Source organism: Rhinolophus sinicus, linkage group LG10 (assembly GCF_036562045.2).
Source record: "Rhinolophus sinicus isolate RSC01 linkage group LG10, ASM3656204v1, whole genome shotgun sequence".
NCBI lineage: Eukaryota > Metazoa > Chordata > Mammalia > Chiroptera > Rhinolophidae > Rhinolophus > Rhinolophus sinicus.
The window spans coordinates 76,240,923-76,263,802 of NC_133759.1; the positions used below are offsets into that span (position 1 = coordinate 76,240,923).

A 22,880-nucleotide genomic window follows, 5' to 3' on the forward strand; every position below is an offset into this window, starting at 1 on the left:
GCAGCAATGGAAGGGGGCCCTGCGGAGAGTCCTGGCCCTTCCTCCCCGGGCTACCGTGGAGCCAGTGCGACTCTGGGTCTTGTCCACGGAAGGCAAACCCCAAGGCATGAAGGAACTCCCCTGAGAAGCGCATCTTGCCCTGACCCCACCATTTACTAAGGGGAAAACTGGCACAAGGATGTGACAATAACAAAAGAACAACGTCATCACTTGGGTGGGAGCATCCTCACTGTCTCCAGGACCAAAGTGTCCCCTTCGTGTGAGATGAGGCAGCACTGTGCCTGCAGTAGGTGGACCAGGCCCAGGCTCTGAGCAAGCACCTGTCCACCTGGGCAGAAGCTGCGGCTCCTGCCAGGACGGGGAGCCTGAGGGGAACCTGGGTGGGGAGGCAGCACAGGCCCTGCTGTCTGCAAACCCCACCTGGACAAGCCTGTCAGAAAGATCCCTGCATGTTCTTTGTGAAACTGAGGAAACATCTGCCCGCCCCGGGGAGGGGGTGGGCAGACACACAGCTTTCTGCTAGCAGCAAAGCAGAGACCCAACTGTTTTCCTTTGGCCCCCATCTCTCCTCTTCTTTTGTGTAACCTGCACACTAAAAATCATTTCAAATGAATGTGTACTGGGTAAACACCTTCAATTTTTTTTTTTTAATTTGCAAAACCTTCCAGTGAAAATGTTTGAATATGTAACACAAAGGCCCATTCTCTTTGGTTTCCCACTTCTGAGGTGCAAGGCACATACATATGTCCTAAATAAGAGGTACATTCGCGAAAGTACCAAGCTGGAGTAATAAACAGATTTGGGAGATTATATTGTTTTGGGGGATGAATCGCTATTTGTCTGTGGGGAGGTCGAGGGTGTTTGTAATTTAATGGATTAATCATTTATGTCTGAAGTTCTTGCTCCTTTCTATGAGAGCAATGCGGGAGGTTTGCATGAAGTTATAAATCATGTCAGCATTTAGGCCTCATCTCTGGGAGGTCTGGTCTATGGGGAAGTTATACCAATAATTTGAGAGAGGCAGTAATTGCCTGGAAGTGTTTCCTTTAGTCACAAGGTCAAAGCAGAGTCACGGACGGAGAAGCTTCAGAAGATGGTGGCCCAGCCTATATATCGGGTCCAGTCCTGCCACCTAGGGGTTGGGTAGCTCCAGGGAGAAAAAATCTATATTTTATTCCTGGTTTGACAAACTTCTCTGGGTCTTGATTTTCCCATCTGTATAATGGGTTGGAGGCTCTCTGAGGAGGCCACCAGCTCAGACCACCTATTCCATCAACTACAGTCAAATACAGCTTGAGACATTTTGCAAGCACTTTCCACATATTCTATCTCATCAGGCCTGTATGGCAGGAGGTACTACTGTTATTCCCATTTTACAGGCAAGTTTACTTGTCTTTAGACTGTATGTCAAAGAAGTACCGGCAGTAGAACTTGAACCAGGTCTGTCTGGCTCAGAGTTCATGTCTTGACCCTTTGACAGAGGTGTTGCCACCTTGGGTCTGCCCTGAGCCTACGATGGAACAGCCCCAGCCCACCTCCTATTCCAAGGAATGGTCTCTGTCTCTTGGACCCACAGGCCACACATTAACACCCCAGCACATCTGCTGTTCACTTGGAGTCTTCTGATAGCTCCCCTCTCCTCCCGTCATCATTTTCCCCTTCCTGTCTTCCCTCTGAGGAAAAGCTAGCTGGAGGAATGGACACAGAACATCGCCCCTATCTGGGTGTCCGGGGCACTATGTCAGCTCAGTAAGCCACTACCTCTGCCAGGACGAGAGGGAACCAAAAGGGACCTCCAACAGCCCTGCTGGGCAACTGCGCCGAATTCTACCCAAGCTGGTCAGAGCCAAGTTTCATGCTTTTGACGCATGCTTGGGCTGGAAGGTGGAAAGGAACAAATCCCACAGATGAATTTGTTACCATCTTCTCACTCCTTCCTCAGGAGACTCCTTAGGAAGGCAGCATGCCTTCTGACCTGAGCACCAGCAGTGCTTTCTCAACCTTCCCAGGCCCTCCTAGTGGAAGCTTATACCCTTTGGTACCACGTTGTAGCCTGCGAAGCTCCCCATGCCCTCAGCCTCAGTGACCTGGCCTCCTGGGAACTGGAGTCGCACTGGGAGTCTGCACAGTGGTCTGCTGAGCCCCAGCTGGAGTTGGATGACACCAAGCCATGCGGTTCACCAGCTTCAGTCCTGCTGAGGGCTGGGTCATATCATCACTGCTGTGGGTCCTTCCTCAGATTCTCCCTAGGCCAGCTGTTTCTGATCAGGTCTGAGCTCAACACGGGGACACAGACAAACGAGGCAGGGTTCCTGTCCCCTGTCCCCCACAGTGTGCAGCCCACAGCAGCTCAGTGTTGACCTGACTGCCCCTGCATCCCGTATCCGGATTCTCCAAGAGCAACACCGTGGCCCAGCAAGGAGGGGAGGGCAGGGGTCCACAGCCTGGGCTTTGGAGTCAAGATTGGTTCTGCAGCTCCTAACTGCAGGGCTGGGGGTCCCCAGCAAATCACGTGCTCTCTCTGAGCCCCAGGCTCCTCATCTGAAACAAGGATGTTCCTGTTGTAATTGTGTCTTTTAGACCATTCTAGTTTCAACAAAACCTTCCCTTCTCCCCACACAGATACGACCCTTCCCTCTCGGTCCAACTCAGCAAGCTGAACTTCTGGGATACTGTAAACACTTCCATCTTGTTCCCAGGTCACTAGGCAGTGGACTTACGTCCTCAAGAGGCAACCCCAGGCTTATATGAGCATAATGCTCCCATGAAGGAGCTGGTTAATGGATGCAAATGCCACCCCAAGTGCCTGGGAGTCAGCCCAGCCCAGAGACCTCAGGGCTCCTGGAGCTAAGGCCACCTGAATGGCCTAGCCCAGCTGCCATGGAGCCAAGCAGAGTGAGCAATTTAATGAGGTAGAAAACCGATCACAAAATAAAGAGGTCCCAGCATGTTTCCTCCAACTCAATTGATAGTGTCTTGGCTGGAAGAGAAGTCGAAAATCTCTAAGCAATTAGGAAACGGATCTCAAATGGCCTCTCTTTGGATCTCGGTGGGAAGGTTTTGCTCTGTTTAGACTTCCCCAGGGCCAAGAGCAGCCTCTTCCGTGGAGACTGGGCCATTGCTGGGCTAGTGGTGGAGAGGGGGAGAAAGGGGAGGAGGGAGGGTAGAGGTGGGGCTGAGGGAGGAGGGAAAGGGGGAGAGGGGAGGGAAGGGAGCAGAGGGGGTGGTGGAGATGGTGGGGAAGGGAGGGCTGGACACTACTCTCCAGTGCCAGCTCTGTGGTCTGCTTCCTACCTGGTGGGAGGAGCTTATTCTCTACTTTGAGCCCAGCAGCACCCCGGGGAGTTTGTGGGCTGGGGCCTTCCTCCTGGATTTGGCCCTGGGGATGAAGAACTGGCCCATCCACATCAGGAGCTCATTCTCAGTGTTGGGGGAACTCAGGGCAGAAAGGCTTTCCTAGCACCATGAACTTACCACTTAGATGTAATAAGGCATTTAAGACCACAGAGGCTCCTCCGGAAGCCACAGGCTCACCTGTCCAGGCTCTCGCCTGTGAGTTCCTCAGCAGGTGGCACCTCTTCCTGCCTCACAGACTTGCTGAGGGAATAAAGGGGACGAGGCTCAAGTGCTCTCCTTGTGCAGTGCTTGTGAAGGGCGGGCAGGGTGCGAAGGGGTGAACTGAGGGTCTGGGAATATTGGTTATTTCCCTTTTCCAGGCTTGTCTGAGGACGCGAGGGACCCGGAACAAACCATGTGGAGTTGTTCTGCACTGAAACATTCCCCAACACTGTCCAATGCCAGCCAGCCCTTGGAGGTTTTAGACGGCAAAGCCCTCTTCACACTGCAAAGCACACTGTCATGCAGGATACGGTGAGGCCAAAACGGAACACCAATGGAGCCACTGGTAGGGGAGTCATACCACAGTATTCCCGCTGGTGGCTGGGTTGGAGACACAGGAAGCAGGAGCCACATGATCCGCAATCCATACTCTGCTTGCTAACCGCACTTGCTAGCCTCAATCCACTTGCTAACCGCTTTTCAGCCAGCCAACCAACCAACCTCCTTGCCAGTGTAGCCATGGCAGTTATATTAGTGGCTAATGACTGACCGGTAACAGCTGATGGCCACCCAGCCACAGCGGATGGCCATCTGATTATAGCTGATGGCCATCTAATAACCGAGCCAGCATCTTTCCACGTGAGGCCGAGAGCCTGGAAACTGCTCTCTGGGACTCTGTCCCCACACACACGTTTACTCCACCTCTACCCCAGGAGTGGCGCCTGTGCGGGGAAAGGTCCAGACACTGCCTGCCAGCTGCATTGGCTTCTGAATCCCAGACCTGTTGGCTCATCCAAGGGGTGTTAGAATTAAGAACCTCTGGGTTACTTCCGCTGGAATCCAGAGACTTCACTGTAGGCCTGGCTTCAAGCCAACAAGCCCAGCCATGAAACTCCTTGAAAGGATTAAGTATATCCCAGCTCAAGGGAAATACTAATAAAATATGGCTTAGTAGGTATGAGTATAAAAATCCCTAAAATATCCTTTAGGGCAAATGCACAGCCGAGCTGAGCTCACCCAGTGGTCCTTAAATGGCTTGTCACCCTGGATCCCAGAGGTAAGCGACATTGAACCTCATTCCTGACAGCTTGCTCACTTTATCTCAGAGCAGAAGCCCTGAACACCAGCTAGCTCAAAGGCTCTGGGGCTGACTTAGAGCTTCCACAATGTTCCCTGACGCGTGAACGCTTGCCAGACCTGCTGGGTGACAGGAGCGAGGCCCAGCTGGGGGTGGCCGGACACGTCTGATTTCCCTGGGGTGTGGATCTGCCACACACTGTGGGGACAACGGCTTGTTTGCTCTAATGGCTTGAGTGGCCAGGTTGGGCCTGGGTCCTGGGTCTGGAACAACACTTGCTAGTGGTGTGACCCCAGGCAAACGACCTTACCCAGACACTCATTCATAAAGTGGGTTAAAATATACCAACCGGGAGAGTCGATGTGACATGTAAGCACAGGAGTGGCTAGAGTAAGTGCTCAGAAAACACGGGCTGCCGTAACTGTTGATGCCCTCAGCAGGCGGGGTTATTTCTTCCCGGTTCCCAGGAGTCCTAGCAACACAGGGGCCTGTGAGAAAACCAGGGAGCCCCCCGAGTCTGCTCAGGTTCAGGCTTGGCCTGGCCTCAGTGGAGGCTCATTGAGCCTCTTGCGGAGGAAGATGGGAAGCAGTCTCTGTTGGAGGAAACAGTGCCTCTCAATTGGATAAGTGACATGGGTCCACACCACCTGGAAGCCGAGTGGTGGGTTTCAGGCTGTGTTTGCTTCTCCCTGGAGCCAAGACCATGGCAGGTCACTGCTGCCACCAGGTCACCTGAAGGGCACAGTGCTGGAGCGTCTGCTGCTGAGCAGGACTTGCCTAAATGACTCATCCCCTTGCACCAGGATCCATTCATCAGAGGGAGCTTTGGGTGAGGCTGAACACGGAAATTAGTTGGCGGATGTTGCCCTTTTCCCTCTACTTCCCTTTACTTATGCGAGATGGGGGTGTCTTGGGGTCAAGTATTTCCACAAGACAGACTACAGGAGGGGGAGGGTTGTTCTGAGCAGCATTTGGGGAACACTTTGAGGGGACGACATGCATGGAGCCATTTACTAACCATTCACCTGCAGGACGTGGGTCTGGAACAGCTCCTCGTGGCCGGAGGCGTGGCAGGTGTAATTGCCCATGTGTATGGTGGTCACCTTGGTGATGTAGAGGGAGTCGTCCTCTCCGAAGTCCTGCACGGGGCAAGGAAGACAGTGAAGTTGGCCTCTCTAACGAGTCGCTTGCAGGATAGCCGGGTATCCTGGTTTTCCAGGAAACACAAACGGTGAGACTTCCTGCCTGCCCCCTTGCTCAGCCAGGGTGGTGCAGGAGCTGGTGAGCAAGAAGCCCACCTCTCTTCCATGTCACTTGCCCAGACCCTGTACATCCGTTTAAGGCCTTGTTCACCTTCTCGGGGAGGCCGCACTTGAACACCTTCCCCAGCATGCTCCCTCTCGACTTCTAGGAACTGGGTTCACCTGCCCTCCTATTTATTGGCTGGTTTCCTGGGCTCCTGCCCACCTGCTGAAAAGGTCTGTGCCTCGAGGGTGCCTCGTTTAGCTATAGGAAAACTTTTTCTTAAAGGGCCAGAGAGCAATTTTTGGGGGGGACTTTGTGGGCCATAGGGTTTCTGTCAACTACTCAGCTCTGCCTTGTAGCATGAAAACAGCCATAACGATACATAAATTAACCAGTGTCACTGTATTCCAATGAAATTTTATTTAAAAAATAGGTGGCGGGCCGGATTTGGCCTGTGGGCTGTAGTTAGGTTACCAAGGGTTTTAGATCCCACCTTGATACCAAATTAATTTCAGGCAGCTTACAGAGATTTGGATAATCCAAGAGAAGGGAAGTAGAACTCTGAGGAAGATGGGGCAGACAAAACCAAGAGAAGGGCATAAAAGAGAGCCAGGAGGGGTGATGTGTGTGTGTGTGTTAGGTTCTGTGGGCAATGGCTCCGTAAGCCTTGTCCTGAGCTCACAGCGCACAGTGTGGGCTCCTATTGGGCCAGTGCACAGGGTAGGGTGGACAGGAAGGGGCTTCTGGCTGGTCAGAGGCCCCTGATGAGCACTTGGGCACAAGGCACTCCCCCAGGGCCTTTGCGGTCAGCTACGGTCTCTCTAGCAGAACCACACACACCGCTGGCCCTGTTCAGGCCCAATGTAGACATGCTGGGGGATGGAAATACCCGGTATTTCAGGAGGAACCCTCATCAGGTTTGGCTTTAGCTCCCAAACATCTCTGAGGTGTGGTGCTCGGAGCTGAGGGGACAGAGGAGGGCCTGGCTCACTGGTGAGAAATGACTGTGCAGTGCCAGCTTCTGAGGTGAGGGGCTCAGAAGACTCAGGTTTTAGCTTGAACTCTGTCATGGAACATCCCCTCGTGCCTCTGGGCACTGGTGCCTGCACCTGCAAGTGCCCTGCCTGCCTCACGGGACGCTGGGGAGATTGGGCGACAGAGTGCCCAGGAGTGTGCTGGCCAATGTACATGTTCTTGTTATTGACAGGAGACGCAGAACTCCTCTTGACCCCTGGAGCCAACACCAAATGGTCCCTCTTGCCGTCGTCCCGGCCCTTTCTGCACAGAGGCATCTGGTGGCAGGCGGGAGGGAAGGCCACCGGTCAGCTGCTTAAGGGCAGCCACAGGGAAGCTCTGGCTCCCTGTTCCTATTAGTGCTCCCGCTCCCCGACACGTGGACCCTCCGCTCTCTCACACTCAAGATGGCCCTGCCACCACCCTCATGAGTCCTTTACAGATGCTCTCTGGCTAATTAGCCCGATGAGGGTGTGCATGCCCGGAGAGAGGCCTGGGTCAGGGCGCAGGTGGGAGGGTGGATAGAGGACACACGCAGCCTGCTTTCAGGATTGGGGGAAAAATGCCCAACAGTGTTCCCAATGGAGTAAAACACTAGAGAGGGCTGCCGGAATCCTGCAAATTTTCTCTGAAACACTGCTCTTCTTGAAAAAGGCCCATTCCTACCATTCTGGGGAATCTTCAATAATGAAAATAAAACACCAGATAGCTGATCTGTCCTGTGTCATATCAGACTCATAAAGCGTTCATACCTGAGTTGTCTATGAAAAGTTAATGGTTAGTCAATTCTGGGGCTGACATATGTCTGTTTCCTGTGTCAAAACCTAAATCTGGAGGAAAATGCATTTTGCCCAAGTCTCAGGGGTGGGATAGCATCTTGAAAGAGGGCTGGGAAGTTGCGTGCAGCCCCCAGCTTGGGAGCCCCTCAACACCTCACCCCAAAGGGCAGCCCGAGAGCTGCTTGCTGGGAGTCTGATACTGGAGGCCTCCAGAATTCCCTTCCAAACGGCCTTCCTGAGCCTCCATGCCCACAGCTCTTCCCCATGGGAGGGCCCTTGGGGCCAGTCTGCGGTTTTGGCATCCCCTGTTCTTGTTGTCGCCTCGATGGGGTTGTGTGGTCATGGGGACCCCAACGTTCCTCAGGCTGAGAAGTGCCCCAAGGCCGAGGTTCCCATGGAACAATTGCAGAGTGATGCCACCATCTTCAGGAGCTAACTCTGTGCCAGGAACCCTGACCTATATCGCCTTGTTTAATCCTCAGAAAGCCCCTGCAAACCATAAACTGAACAAAAGCCCGGTGCCCCGTCCTTCACAGCACATTCAGAGTCTGACCTCTTAGCACCTCCACTGCCACCTCCCTGGGCCAAGGCACCATCCTCTCTCCTGCCTCTGCACCTCTGCAGGCTGCCCTCTGCACAGCAGCCAGACCACACCCATCCTGGCCCAGAGCCACAGCCCTAGCGGTTCTGCAATGGCGATCTGCCCGTCCCCTCTCCCACTCCACCTCCTTCCACTGTCCCTTGCTCATTCCACTCCAGCACTGTGGCCCCTTGCTGTGGCTCTAACATGCCAGCCATCCACCCCCTTTCTACTTGCTGCCTCCTTCTCCCCAAAGGCTATCAGTCTGGCTTGCTCCCTTCAAGTCTGCTCAGATGTTATCTGGTGCCTTATCTGTAACCCCCATCCCCGCCCTCCACCTCCCTTCCTGCCTTATTTCTCTTCTTGGCACTGCTACCATCTAGCATACTGTTGGTTATTTGCCTTGTTTGCAGTCTGTCTCCCCCCCATGGGAACCTGAGCGATGTGGGGAGGGCAGAAGCTCTCAGCTGTGCATGCTGCTCACAGCTGTGTCTCCAGCACCTAGCACAGGACCTAGCTAGTACCCCAGCGGGCCTTCCGTAGATATCCACTGAGGGGATTGAACAAAGTGCTGAGTTAGGCTTTCTGCAGAGACTCTTCTTGTTCTTTGGGTTTGACTACTGAGGGGCCCACCTCTTGCCTGCCCTTCCACCCAGATGTTGCCACTCACACAGGGTCAAAACGAGGTGACTAGGGGGAAGGTAGAGAACTGGTCTCCCCCACCTCCCCACCCTGTCTCCTCCATGCTGTATTCCTCAGGCCAAAGCACGCTGGAATTGACTAAAGAGAAGGCTCAACGCAGATCAGGCAGAGATGGAAGAGCGCATGCGTGGAAGCCCACCCCAGGCGCGGCGGGTGACATTTGGTGAGCCCCTAACAAAGTCATTTAACTTCCCTGTCTGCTTTCCCTCCCTGCTGCCGGGAGCAGAGGCATAACTCCTGGGTGATGAGTCAGGCGCTGAGGGGTGCTTGTCAGCTCTTCAAGGACACGTGGGGCTGCGGGATGCGTTCTGGCTCTACCTGGAGCACCTCACTTATTACCAGCCCGTGATTTTGGCTCTGGTGAGAACCTGACTGTAATAAATAAAGTAATGTCTCTGGGCTAAAACAATCGGCATCATACAATTATAGAACAAAGTGCATATTGTTTTCTGGAACATGAACACTGGCTACAGAAATCAAATTTACCTCGTTGGATGTGAGGAAATTACTTTAAAAATTGATTTATAAGAAGCTACATAAAACTAAACCTGCAATCCTTACTCTCCCAAATGTTCTTTGAGATGTGTCTGAATAATGCCATCAATGCGTGATTGCGTCTCTGTAATTGTCTTTTTATGGATGGCTTTCCCCCATTCTGATGCATAGAAATGTATTAGCAAAATCAAGGTTCCGTCCACAAATAAACAGGTGCCAGATTAGACCATTCTTTGTACAGACGCACATCCATCTTTGGGAAAGAGACAATTTTACTTAAAGATATGGTTTTTGCCTTTTAAAAAGTGATTTTCTCAGTATCTGCCTTTAATGAAGTAATTAAATGAGATGTAAGTATTACACCATAAGCAGAGGTGAGATGGGGGGTGTTGTCATAAGGATGCAGGGGGGTCAGGTCTAAGTAATGTGAATATGAGCCATCAATGCTGAGTATCGAGTGACTAGATATTAAACACAAGGCCCCCAGAGTGAGTTCAGAATTTGGGTTAATGATACCATCAATGCTCCAAGTTAAAATTCAGTTTGGAAACATTTATTCCAAGCTTTTCCAACTAGGCCCTTCTCAGGAGCACCCCTGGCTCTCTTTGGGGAGGATGGAAGAAAGGGGGTGGTCTTTGCCTTCATGCTGGTTCAGTTCTGGCTTCTAGAATTTTACTAACTTGACCCTCTCACTTGTACAAACATTTGAACACAACGGACCCAAACACTGAGTGACAGGCAATGCCTTGGTGATGGCGGGTCCTCAGAAGGAGTCTGCACTCACACAAACACACATCTATCATCCAGACCAAGCAAGTACCAGATGCATCAGCCATGGCACACAAAAACATCCATGTGGACACACGCAGTAAATGTGAGCACGCACGCACATGCTCATTCCAACCCACTGGCTCTCCACTGCTGACCACGCTGACCCACACTGAGTTCCTATGCTGGTCCCTTCTTCTCAGCCCCTCAGGGGACTGACATGCCACTCTGCAAGGACCTGCAGAACCAGTCCTCTTGCTCAGACTCCTCTTTTTAAAATTTTTTTAAATTGGGGAATATTGGGGAACAATGTGTTTTTCCAGGAGCCATCAGCTCAAGTCATTGTTTTCAATCTAGTTGTGGAGGGTGCAGCTCACTGGCCCATGTGGGAATTGAACCGGCGACCTGGGTGTTATGAGCACCGTGCTCTACCCAGCTGAGCCAACCGGCCGCCCCAGAGTCCTCTTAAAAAAGAAATCCTTGGAACTTGAGAGATCCCTCAGTCGCTGCTGAGTCTTCAGGGGAGGGCTGCTATGGACAGTCATGCTCAGTGTGTCCTCCTGCCCGTTCCCAGGCCCCGGAGAGGGAGCCAGAGGCATGGATGAAGGTACTGTGCCGAGGGATCCTGGCCTCCCTGGGACTGCAGGGCACGCGTGGACACCGGCTGACTTGGGTTTGTGTCGTCAGTCTCCCCCATGACTGTGAGTGCCAAAGGGGAGGCACTTCATCTTCCTGGGCAGCAGTGTATTGTCCCCAATGTGTGGCATGGTGCCTGGTGCATAACTGGGTCTCAGGTGGTGTTTACTGAAAGAATGGAGGCGTGTTAGCCAAGTGGGAAGGGTGGCGAAGAAGTAGCATTACCCACAGACAGGTCTGGCCTGTGCTCTCAGCTTCTGGGAGGTGAAGTCTGGGCCTGCCCCATAGGAGTGTCTTTGTTGGCCTGGGGGCTGGGCCACCAGACAGACTAACAGTGTGATGGGGGTGCTGGGCCATGCGGTATCAGTTCTGCCTCCTCAGGGGCAGGAGGCCAGAGGTCCTGCACATAGGCCATACGTGACTAAGCGCTAGTAAAAACTCTGGACGCCACACTTGGGTGAGATTTCCTGGTTGGCGGTATTCTGTGCATATTGTCACATGCTCATACTGGGAAAGTAACATGTCCACGACTCCATGGGGATGGGACAATGGAAGTTCACATTTGGACCCTCCTGGACTCTGCCCCATGGGTGTCTTCCCTGGGCAGATTTTAATCTGTACTCTTTCCCTGTAACAAACTGTAACTGAGTGTAACCATCCTCAAAGAGTTCTGTCTTTCTAGCAAATTATTGACTCTGAAGGTAGTTTTGGGACATCTCCACGTGTCACCGATATCAGAGTGGGCGGTCTTGTGTGGACTGCTGTCTCTAACTTTGTAGTTGGCGCCAATACTCAAACGGGGGATTCTGACCCAGTTGTAAGGATGCTGAGCATTTGACCTGGGGACAAACTTGAGTGTCTGAGTACACACGGATGCCTGGGCCCCTGCAACAGAAGGCTCACGTCAGAGACACGCTCCTGAGCCCCCAGCTTGTCCATCCTCAGAGGCCAGAGGGCAGACACCTTCTGACTGGCCAGCTCTCCAGAGTGTCGTGTGGGTGAGTGGCAGTTCATGGGGCCCTCTGGTGAGCTGCAGGCCTGAACCCCTGAACAGGGCTTTGGATTTTCAGCCAATCAGCCCAGCACAGCCAGCTGGGGCGGGAAGGGACTCGGGCATTAGCCTGTGCTGGAGCCATCAACTGAGGTTCCACACGGTCGGGGAATCTGCGACTCTCCCTGGGGGCACCTGGATCCCCAGCCTGAGAGGGCTTTCCCGAGGGCACCACTCATAGCAAGACAGCTGACTGCCATTCTTGCTGTCCTTGAAAATCTCCAGAGAGGATTTAATTAAATTTCTTTCCATGGCTCATTTCAGGGACCAAGATGGCTTGCAATCAGGCATTTTCTCCCGACGTGGTGTTTAAAACTCTATTTATACACTGTTGGGGGAGTGTAACCTGGTGCAAGCTTTTTGGAGGGCAATTTGGCAACATCCGTCAAAACCAAAAACGTGGCCACCCCGGGATGAAGTCATTCCACTTCGAAGGACTTATTTTACAGACCTACTTACGCAAATGTGCCAAGAGGTGTATCAGGATGTTAACTGCAGTGTCGTTGGCAGCAGACGGAGCCTGCAAACAGGCTGGATGTGGCTCCCCTGCGTGGGGCTGCTGAGGGCAGCCCAGGGACAGCAGGTGCTCGGTATGGCCTGGGGCTCTGCATTCAGAGTCTGACGCTGGATCACAACCTTCCAGAGGGACCCCATACCTTTGAGACTGTGCCAGAAGGGAGGACTTGAAGCCAATAATAGAAGGAAGAGAGGTGACCCTGAGGAGGTCACTGAGAAAGTAAAGGCCAGTGGAAGTACTTGGAGGGGCAGAGTCCCCCCACGAGTTGCAGAGGCTGGTGTACCCCTGGGCCTGGCCCCCGGCTCTTGGAGACCTCTGGCCAGCACGCCTAGTGGTTTGAACCCACCCAAAGTTCTAAAGAACCAGATGCTCATCTGCAAACAGGTTTTGTGACACCAGCCGGAGAGAACTGGCCAAAGCCTGTGAGTTCTTCAAGTACAGCGTTTTCTAAGATTTTAAAACAAAGCGTACCAAAATGTTTAATGAGATTATTTTAATGCAGAACCTATAACCACTGTCTATCGTGTTGCAAATAGTTCTCCATGCTAATCAAACACCTCTCATCTCTTTACAGTGGATTCATGATGGGTTCATATAAAGACAATAAAAATTAAATGAGTCATGAGCTCCTAAATCATTCTCTTTTGGTCTTTTTAATAACTCACTTCCAAAGAGCTGGCTGAAAGCATATGCTTCATTAGAGTTATTTGTTCCTGGTTTTACACACCATTTAGACATGGGGAAAAAAGCAAACCTTTTAACACATCCTTCAAACACTGCCACAGATACTTTCTTCTAATGGGTTTTGTTTTTCTGCTTTTATCACTGTACTCAGCCTGCCGACATTTGAAAGCCCCAAATAGTGAGATTTGGTGAAAAGAAAAAAAACAACAACAAAAAAAGAGTGGCCCTTTCAAGTCATTTGAAATATACTGGGTTTGTTGTAGACATTTTTTTTTTTTTTTTTAAAGAAGAATACAATAGAAAAATGTTTCCTCTTGCTGAGAATATCCAGCCAAACAATCCCAGGTGCCAGTCTCAGCGCCTTCTGCTTCCCTCCCTCGCTGGGGCAGAGGCTAGCAGCTGCTGAGAACCAGAGCGCCAGACACATGGGCCTGCATCCATAATGGACACATCCCACGGGGGCACAGGCACTGCAGCAGTCACTGCTGGAGCAGGAGGCAGGCCCAGCTGGCCCCAGACCAAGCCCTTGGCAAAGTTGGGTGCTGGGAGTCGTGTCCCAGGAGCAAGGAACCCAAAGAGCTCCAGCTGGGGTGGGCTGCAGGCCCTGGCGAGTTGTTGGACCCTCGACTTAAAAATCCTCTCGTGCCTCACGAAGTTGTGGGGAGGGTTAAATGAGATGATGCTTATGGATGGACCAGCATGGAGCCTGGCCCCCTGGACGTGGGAGCTGCCTGTGCTAATGGTAGAAACGACAGCATTAATACTGGCAAGGATTCAGCAGGTCAGCTCTTTTCTGTGACTTTGGGGGCGTCCGCTCCCTGCTTATGCTCCATCATGGAAAGGACTCCTGTCCCTGCGGATCATAAGGGACAGTGAAGAGCACAGTGAGAAAGGCAATTATGGGGGGCAGGTGACACCGTTGAGGTAGGACGTACAACTGGATTTGGGGACAATCACTTCACTTCACCCTGAGTGGCTGCTGTGTGGTCTGGATGGAGGGCTGAGGCCTGGAATGGGTTTGCATGTTCAATTTCTGTAGAAAGTGAGGCAGCCCCCCTCAAATCCCCAGAACACCTAGCAGGGAGGCCAGGGTAGGGGAGAAGCCTATGGATCTGGCTCTGATGAGCCCCCACCCCGGTCCCCAAAGCCTGGCTCTGAGCTCTCAGAAGAGGGGGGCTGCAGGGGCAGCTCCCTGGGGAAGGTCAGAGCTCTGTGGTCCAGGTGAAAACGTGAAGTGCCCGGGTGGGATCAGGGCATTCCTGGCATCTGTGCATGACTCCCGCGTCCCATAGGTCCCTGCCTCCCAAGTGCTTTCCTTGTCACAGGCTGTATGAACTCAGGGCTGCGAGAGTCCCCCAAGGTTAACCCAATTGGTCCCCTTTCTACTTGGGTGGCTGCAATGACAGGCATCTAGCTGCCTCCTAAGGCAGAATTCTTCCCGAGGATACACTTCCTTCTACCTTGGGCTCTGATTGTGGCCCCTGGGAGGCAGTGTCCTTTCCCCATGTGGCATCGTGTTGTGTGAGCAGAGTAGGATCCACGGGCCGGGCAGCTGACCATGGGCCCACAGTGGGGGGGCTTGTGGGGTGAGGGCTCGCCCTCTGTCAGACACCAGCACAGGCACACTTCTGGACAGCTCAAGGCCGGGACAGGCAGAGCCCACGGAGCTGCGGGGACCATGCCCTTTCCTAGCTTCCAAGCTGGAGGCCGTGGGACGGGGGTCCTGGGGTCTAAGGTGGGGGGTAATGCAGGGCTAAGACTGAAGCCATCCAGACCTGCAACTGCTTCAGTAAAGAAACGGGGGGTGGGATGGGGAAGTTGGCCAGAGCCCTCTGTTAGCTCTGGGGAAGGTGTGGAAGTAGCAAGTGTTGATTTCTGACCAAACAGGAGGCGTCATAAACCAGACTCACTGCTAGAGGCCGGCAGTGAATTCCCAGGGCTGCTCCTTCTGCTGGGGAGCCCCTGTCTCTGGGGCTTGGCACTCTTGGCCCTAAATGCTGCTCTCTGGTGGGGGTGGGGGTGGCATTTCCCAGGTGTGGTAAGGTAGGGGTCCCTCGTGCAAGCTGGGCTGGGGTGAAGCTGAGGCCTCCTGCAAAGGGGTGGTGGCTCAGGCACCCTCAGGAGGCACACCAGCTCCTCGCTGAGCTTCCCGGCAGCCTGACGCGGCGAAGGTGCTGTGACCTGGTCATGGCCTTGAGAAAGGAGATCGGGGCAGCCTGGGGCACTGCCCACTCTGAATGTGCTATTGGAGGAGTTATTGAGGAGGAACCCATCCCCCCGCCCCCAAAACCCGGAGCACCAGCAGGGCTCCCTTTGTTTCTGGGTGCCACTTATTTGGGGTCCTCCTTGGGTACATGTTTATTCAGACTTAGGCTGGAAGGAACTCAGGACACACATCTGACCATGTCACACCCCAGGTAAAAATCTACAGTTCCCACTGCCCATAGGGAACCGCCACGATCCTTTATGTTAATTTAAGGGCCTTGTGCCTTCTGTTCTGCCCCAACCTGTCACTGCAGTCTCCTGTCTCTTGTTTATCCCTGTTCTTTGAGCCCCAATCAGAGCCTCTCCTTCCTCTGGCCCCCAGAACTGGCTCCCTCCTTCTAATATGGAACCTGCCACATCGTGCAGTAATTTTGCGTTTCTGGATGCCTCCGCCCTCTCGAGGCCAGGACAATGTCTTTGCTCTATGCCCTGGCACAGGCCTTGTGAGTCATGGGCACTTAGTAAACAAATCCAAAGGATGACGCCCCATGTGTGCCCCCTGGACCGCCAGGCGCACACGCGGGGTGGCTCACGAATGCTTCTGACAGCAACACTGCTCACTGGGGAACTTGAGGGGCTCCTCTCACTTGGTTTCGGTCTAAAGGGTACATTTACTTTCTGATCAAATATTATTCTGATGCTCGAGGCAGCCTTGATGTTTGCAAGTCAGAAAAGTTTAATTACATGTGTCATTAGGATGGCATTCTGTAATAGCTCTGCGACTGACTTCATTAACAGAATTCTTAACAGATAAGACAAGACAAATTAATATTTTGTTGCCCATGAAAGCATCTCATTAAGAGAGTGGTGAAAAAGTGATTAATATTTTGCTGCCAATCAAGGTGTCGCATCCGAATGACAAAGAAGGGAGGCCGCATCATCCCGTGCTTGCTCGTCTGCCCGCCTTGGGTTTTGTAGGCTGATCAGTCGCTAATTACAACAAGGGGCGGAGGTTGTATTTTGTCTCTGACTGCAGCGGGTGGGGTGGGTGCTGGGACGCAGGCCAAGGAACTCCAGGAGCTCATCTATCCTGGATCTTTGCCCCATCAGTGTTGCCCTCTTGGGCTGTTCTCCCCCGACCAATCTTGCTTCACAAATGCCCCTTGAATCCCGAGGGCCTGGCTCTACCCCACTCCTGCTGATTTCTCCCCAGGGCTACTGTCCTCACTGCCCCCGGAGGAGCAGTGAACACCTTATGAACACCTGCCCCGTGCCTGGCACCGGGCTAGGCACATCACACACACACGCTCAGCCTCAAAATGGTCCCTGTGAAGAGGACATCCCCATTTCCATTTCCCCGCAGGCTCAGAGAAGTCAGTCCATTCACCTAGGATGTCTCTGGACTTGCTGGAGGTGGCTGGCCATTGCCTGTCTCCCTGCATGAATCAAGGCTGACATGGTGTTGCCCTGTCTACAAACCATGAGGGTACCCCAGGGTCATAGCTGCCTGACTGGGGAGCCTCATGGCTGCTGCTGGCTGCATGCTGGGGACTCAGGATGCATGGTGTCATTTGGCAGCAATGTAGTACTACATGGAACACTATATGCTAAGGATGTCACATGTATCTTCTCATTTAATCTTCACTTTTACCCTATGAGGTGGAAACTATTATTTATCCCCATTTCACAGAGGAAACAACTGAGGCTTAGACAAGTCAAGGTCACTCAACTAGTAAGTGGCAGAGCTGAGACTCAAACCAAGGGACTTTTGACCCCAGAGCCTGTGCTGCCTCCCTCTTCTCCTTGAGGCAGGGAGAGCCCCATGTGTGTGCATGTATGTGTATTTTGTGTGTGTGTATGTTATATGAATGTGTGTGTGTATGTGTGGTATGCGGTGTGTGTGGTTGCATGCATCAGGTGAGAACCACTGTGGGGTGGGTGCTGCCCTCTACAGTCACGTGGGGGTTTTTGAGAAGCACTGGGCCCTGCCTGTTTGTGGGCAGCTGACTTGACCAGGAGCAGCAAGTGCTTCCTGGGAGGTAACGAGAGGCCATTAATCTTCAGTCGCACCCACAATTACCCAAATTGCTAACCTCACTGTGAAAAGTAAAAATGCAATTGAGCTGGTGCTGGAGGCATGTTCGAGGGAGGGGAAAAACACTCAAAAGTAATTTACTTAACCGATGGCAAGTGCATTAAGAGGGGTTCCACCTCTGCCTTTATTTCTGGTGTCTTTAAATAGAGCATCAAGCAATGCACGTGGATGTTCAGATAGACACAGGTGGACCTGTTCTAGTTCTGAATCAATCACCACCGGCCAAACATGGTTAAAAGCTGACACCCCACCTTGAGAGCTTTTGCCCAGACAAATGTGCATCCTGGTACACACACATGCACCCCAGTCTTTATAAACAGGATACCGCCTTCCCTTGCTAGGATCCCAGACATGCCCTGGGCATCTCAGGCTCAGAGGCTCTGCCCACCCAGCATCTGTCCATCAAGCACCCACAGGCTTGTGCTGGCAGTGACATTTAGAGAAGGGTAGGACAGACGTTGTGCTCACCATAATGGGGACATCGCAAGGAAACAATCCTGCCCAGTGTGACAAAGGTGGGGGAAGGGCACTCCTGCCAGCTCTGCCCAGGGTGGAGCTCCAGAGTGGCCTCATTTCTTGTATGCTTCCCCACGATCTCCAGGATGCAGCCAAAGGGGCCCAGAGAAGAGCAGAGTCCCAACTTCGGGGGTTCCTGCAGAATTTCATGTTGGGCCTCTCCCCACAAAGCAGCCTCAGAGTTGGAAGGACTCTCAAGGTCATGAGGTTTGGTTGCTCTCTTTGTGGCTAGCAGCATTGCTTATCACGGCCCTGGGTGCACTGCCTCCTGTGATGGCTTACTCCATCGAGGGGTAGGGCTGATGGCTGCGAAGAGACCAGCGCAAACTGGTCTCTTCTGGGTGCTAGTCCAGCTCCTGGCATCACACAGCCCAGGCCAGCTCCCTCTACCCCAGCATTTCCCCCACCACCTTAGAGCTGGCAGCGTGAAGTGACCACTCGTCCCTCTGGTCTCCCTTCTCTGGGCCAAGCACCCAATTCTGGGCCAGCTGGCCGGTCCTGAGCCAAGGAGACCCAGGCTGTCCCCTCTTCTGCCTGAAACTTGGATTCCTGTTACTATAGCTGCTGTCAGGGTGGCACCCTACGTGGGTGACATCACTCTGTCTTCTCACATGAACTTCTGGGAAGCCACCTCACCCCTTGTCCCAAACCAGGGCCAATAAATATTCTTGAATTAATCCCTGTATTCCTCAAGTCCAATAGAAGAGAGGTACTGCTAATGTTGCTTTTCTACTAGATTAATTCATTGAGGACCAGCTGTTTAAGAAATTGCCCAAAGCCATAAAGACAGCCTGGGTGACACTGGGACCACAGGCCAGGCTGCTGGGCCTCAGAGTATAGAAGTTCCCCTGTTGGTCACGTTAGGCTGTGCGAGCTCGGGGGCTCTCTTCTTTCAACTCATCACATCCGTTCCCTCACTCCACAAACAAGGCCCCCAGGGAGGCCTCTCTGGCCTGACCTCATTTTCTTTCTCCTCCTCACCTGGGCCCTGCCTTTCAACCCAGCCCAGTGGCCTAGCTGTGCCTCCACAGGGAATCCCCTCCTCCCCTCACCCCCGTGTCCAGCTGTCTACATCTTGCCCAGCTTTAGGGCCTGAGTCTCCCTCGGGGACCCCCATCCAGATGCGACCTGCCTGAGAGCTGCCTGCCTGTCCATGTTCTCTCTTGGCTTGTGGTCCTTACCTCCCAGCGGTGGACTCGCTGCACAGCCCCCTCCTCTCATCCCATCTTCACGCCCACCTCCTGGCCTTGGCTGCTGTGGCCACTGCAGGAACCTCTTGCCCTGCCCCCTCGCCTCCCCATTCACCTTCTTCTGGGCCTGGCTGGCAGGCTTATAGCCACCATCCATCCCACTTCTGTATGCGTTGGGACTTGTGTTTTCTGGTATCAGACAATAGGCTGGAAGGCACCCGACATGGGATGTCGAAAGAAAACCCCCAGGCCCTGCCACAGTCTCGCATAGTTTACTTCCCCAGGAGGCAGTTGGAGCTCAGCGTCAGAGCCAGGTGACTTACGTTGATGTCTTCCAAATCCAGGAAGTTCAGGGCCAGCCCGTTGCGCTTCCAGATGATGGGAGGCCGCAGGTCTCCTCGGACAGCGCATGTCAGCACTGTGCTCAGTCCCACAGTCACTGTGGCCACGCTGACCCTCTCCTCGGGGGCGAGGCTGAGCTGCACTACTTCTGTAGGGAAAAGGAAAAGGCCGTCAGTGCAGGCCCAGGGGGTGGAATCTCCATTTGGGAAACGGCCACGGGGATTTCCTGTGGGGCAGAGGCCCAGGCGGCTTCAAGGAAACGGAAAACCGTCCACCACGTGCATATGGATGAAACTTACAGACAGACACATCTTCCGGGACAGGCGCTGTGACTTATGTCAAATGCTCAAAGGGCTCTGTGAGTCAAAACAGATCAGGAACCACAGTTAGTGTAGGGGACCATCTGGGCTGTGGATTTGTGAGTTGAGCCCAGAACGTGGGCTGCCAGGACCCCGTAGGCCACCACACCAAGACCACCTGCTGTGCAGCCCCTGCGCTGGGCTCCCAGGCCTCACGGCATCTGGGCCTGGCTAAGTGCAGTCAAGGTCTGCTGGCTGGGCCGACAGGTTTCTCCTTCATCTGGGGCCAATTTAAAGGTTGCACTGTCTGAAGTCTGGGGAATGGACTGGCTGACCTTTGAAGGTTTGTTTCTGTCTGAAGATTCTCTGAGCTTAGATTTGGATTTCTGCTCAGCAACCAGGCATGGTAGCCTTTAATTTTTTGAAGTGTACTCCAGGCTGCACAAATTATTAATCCTTGCCATTTCACACTTGATAACTGGCATTAGGACTGATCATTCTTCAGGCAAATGGGAAGGGTCTAAAATATTTCCCTGCAACAACAGCCTTTCTGCAATTCTCGGGATTTATGAAAAAATTAATCAGACTCCGATGTTCAAATGCTAAAGAGGGATCAGGCTTGGAGGCAGAGTCACCATCCCAATGACTGGACTGCGTCCCCCAAATCTACAACTCAGGGGGGTTGGGGCAGCAGCTGGAGGCGGCATGAACTCGGGGCCAGTGTTTATCTGGCAAAAATGTGGGGAGCCTTATTCACTCTGACCTCTCCCTCGGGGCCTGGGGGCCCCTGACAGGTGTGGAGCAAGGCGGGGTTGGGAACTGGGCTCCGGGACTCATCGGGAGCACATCTGTGCTCACATCCCCCTGCCAGTGCTAGTGGGGGAGGGGCGGGGAAAGGGAGTGAGAACAGCCGCAGGTGTGATGCAGTGCAAGACAGGTGAAGGGAAAGCAGGTGCAAGATCAGGTGGGATACTGGGGAGCAAAGCCCTTCCCCCTCTGCAGTCATTCAGTGGCCCAGCCCTGGGCCCGGGAAAATGAACAAGGTATACACTAGGCGCTGCATGAGTGCTTGTTGAATGGATGGATGAACAATGGAGAAAATGGAAATAAAGAAGGAAAGGAGCCAACAGGCCAGTGGAGAGGGGACGATCACACACAGGACAAATGTGGCTCCCAGTGAAGGCGCCACATGAGGAAAGATAAGCACCGTGTGATTGATGCAGATGCAGCCAGACTAATATTTCATAAATGAAGCGATGCATTTCAAGTTCCCTCTTTAATCACTTCTAATTGCTGCCCTCCCTCCGAGTCGTCAGGCTTATGGCTCAGGGCAGAGAAGGCACTAGCCCTCTGTGGCAAAGCCCCAGTTTTGAAGATTCAGAGGGGCAGAGAGAGGGACAGAGAAGAAGAATTTGCTAAAATTGTTTAGCTCCCACTGTGCTGTGCAGGCCCTTGGGACTCAGAACACAGAGGTCTCCCCAAGTGTAGATGAGGTACCTCTTCCTCACTGGATAAGCCACAAGGAAGGGGTATGGAATGCTCCTTCCTCGTCCCAGTGCATTGTGGGAATCAGAAGGGAGACAGTGGGAAGGGCAAAGAGTGTGCCTGTTGGTGTGTAGGTGAGGGGAGCCAAGGCGGAGCCAAGGCGGGGCTCTAAGAGGAGGCCGAACCCTCCCCAACCAGCCTGCTCCCTTCCTCACCTGGGGTGACCACACATGGTGTGCAGAGAGCCAGGGCCTGCGATTATCTGCCAGAACCCCCTCGGTTTCTGAGTGGTATGGAGGGGCCCCAGGGCTCTTGGCCGTGCACTTGTTGGGCTGTGAGGTGCTCTGTACCTTCGTACCTGAGGGCTGCATTAGACAGCCAGACTTGGGCCCAAAGGCAATGGCCTCCAGACCTCAAGGGGTGCATAGTGCCAGTGGGGGCTGCAGGGAGTGAATTATGGGGAACCTCAGACTCCAGACTCAGCCAGGCTGAGAGAGTTCAGACCAAGAGCACTGACCTTAGACAGGGCAGTTGGGGAGCGGTGGGGGCAGGGGTAACCGGAGTTGACGGGGGATGGCAGGGTGCTCTCTCCACACTCAGAAACCAGCTAGGGGAGCAGCTGGGTCGTGGGGTGGGAAGTGGAGACACAAAGCATTTTTCTAAGAGCATTACTTATGTGGACTACTAAAACGACCAGCTGGGACTAAGCTTTATGATGGATCGAACATTTAGGTGCATTGTTCTCCCAATGGCTGGTGGGTGGGGCTTGTGAAGTCAGGTACATTACTGCATATCCAGTCAATTAATCTATGACAAAGCAGGCAAGAATATACAATGGGGTAAAGATGGTCTTTTCAACAAATAGTGATGGGAAAACTGGACAGATGATGCAAAAAAAAAACCACACAGAAAACAAACCACACACACACACACACACACACACACACACACACACACAAAGAAACTAGACCACTTTTCATATCATATATAAGAATAATCTCAAAATGGATTAAAGACTTAAATGTAAGATCCCAAACCATAAAACTCCTAGAAGAAAATATGGGCAGTAAACCTTTTGACATCGTTCTTAGTAATATTTTTTTGGATATGTCTCCTTGGGTAAGGGAAACAAAAGAAAAAAAAATAAACAAATGGGACTACATCAAACTGAAAGTTTTTGCACAGCCAAGGGAACCATCAACAAAATGAAAAGATAGCCTATTGAATGGGAGAAAATATTTGCCAAATGATAACATCTGATAAGGGGTTAATATCCAAAATATATGAAGAACTGATTCAACGTAGCACCCCCAAAACACAAACAATCTGATGGAAAAATGGGCAGAGGATCTGAACAGACATTTCTCCAAAGAGGACATACAGATGGCCAACAGACATATGAAAAGATGCTCATTGTCACTAATCATCAGGGAAATGCAAATTCTCCTCACACCTGTCAGAATGGCTATCATCAATAAATCAACGAACAAGTGTTTGCGAGGATTTAGAGAAAAGAGAATGCTTGTGCACTGTTGGTGGGATTGCAAACTGGTGCAGCCATTATGGCAAACAGTACGAAGTTTCCTTTAAAAATTAAAAGTAGAACTACCTTATGACCCAGCAATTCCACTTCTGGATATT

General features: G+C 52.6%; 1 protein-coding gene across 2 annotated transcripts in view; it reads right to left on the minus strand.

Moving 5' to 3' along the window:
- The window catches only part of FSTL4 (follistatin like 4), a 365,366-nt gene that overhangs the window by 32,758 nt on the left and 309,728 nt on the right, over positions 1 to 22,880 (minus strand). For both annotated transcript variants that reach the window (XM_074313508.1, XM_074313507.1), the window contains exons 7-8: positions 19,437 to 19,603; positions 5,655 to 5,775 (exon numbers count right to left, since the gene is read on the minus strand). In XM_074313508.1, the coding sequence (XP_074169609.1) occupies positions 5,655 to 5,775; positions 19,437 to 19,603 (288 nt within the window). The remainder of the gene's footprint in view (positions 1 to 5,654; positions 5,776 to 19,436; positions 19,604 to 22,880) is intronic.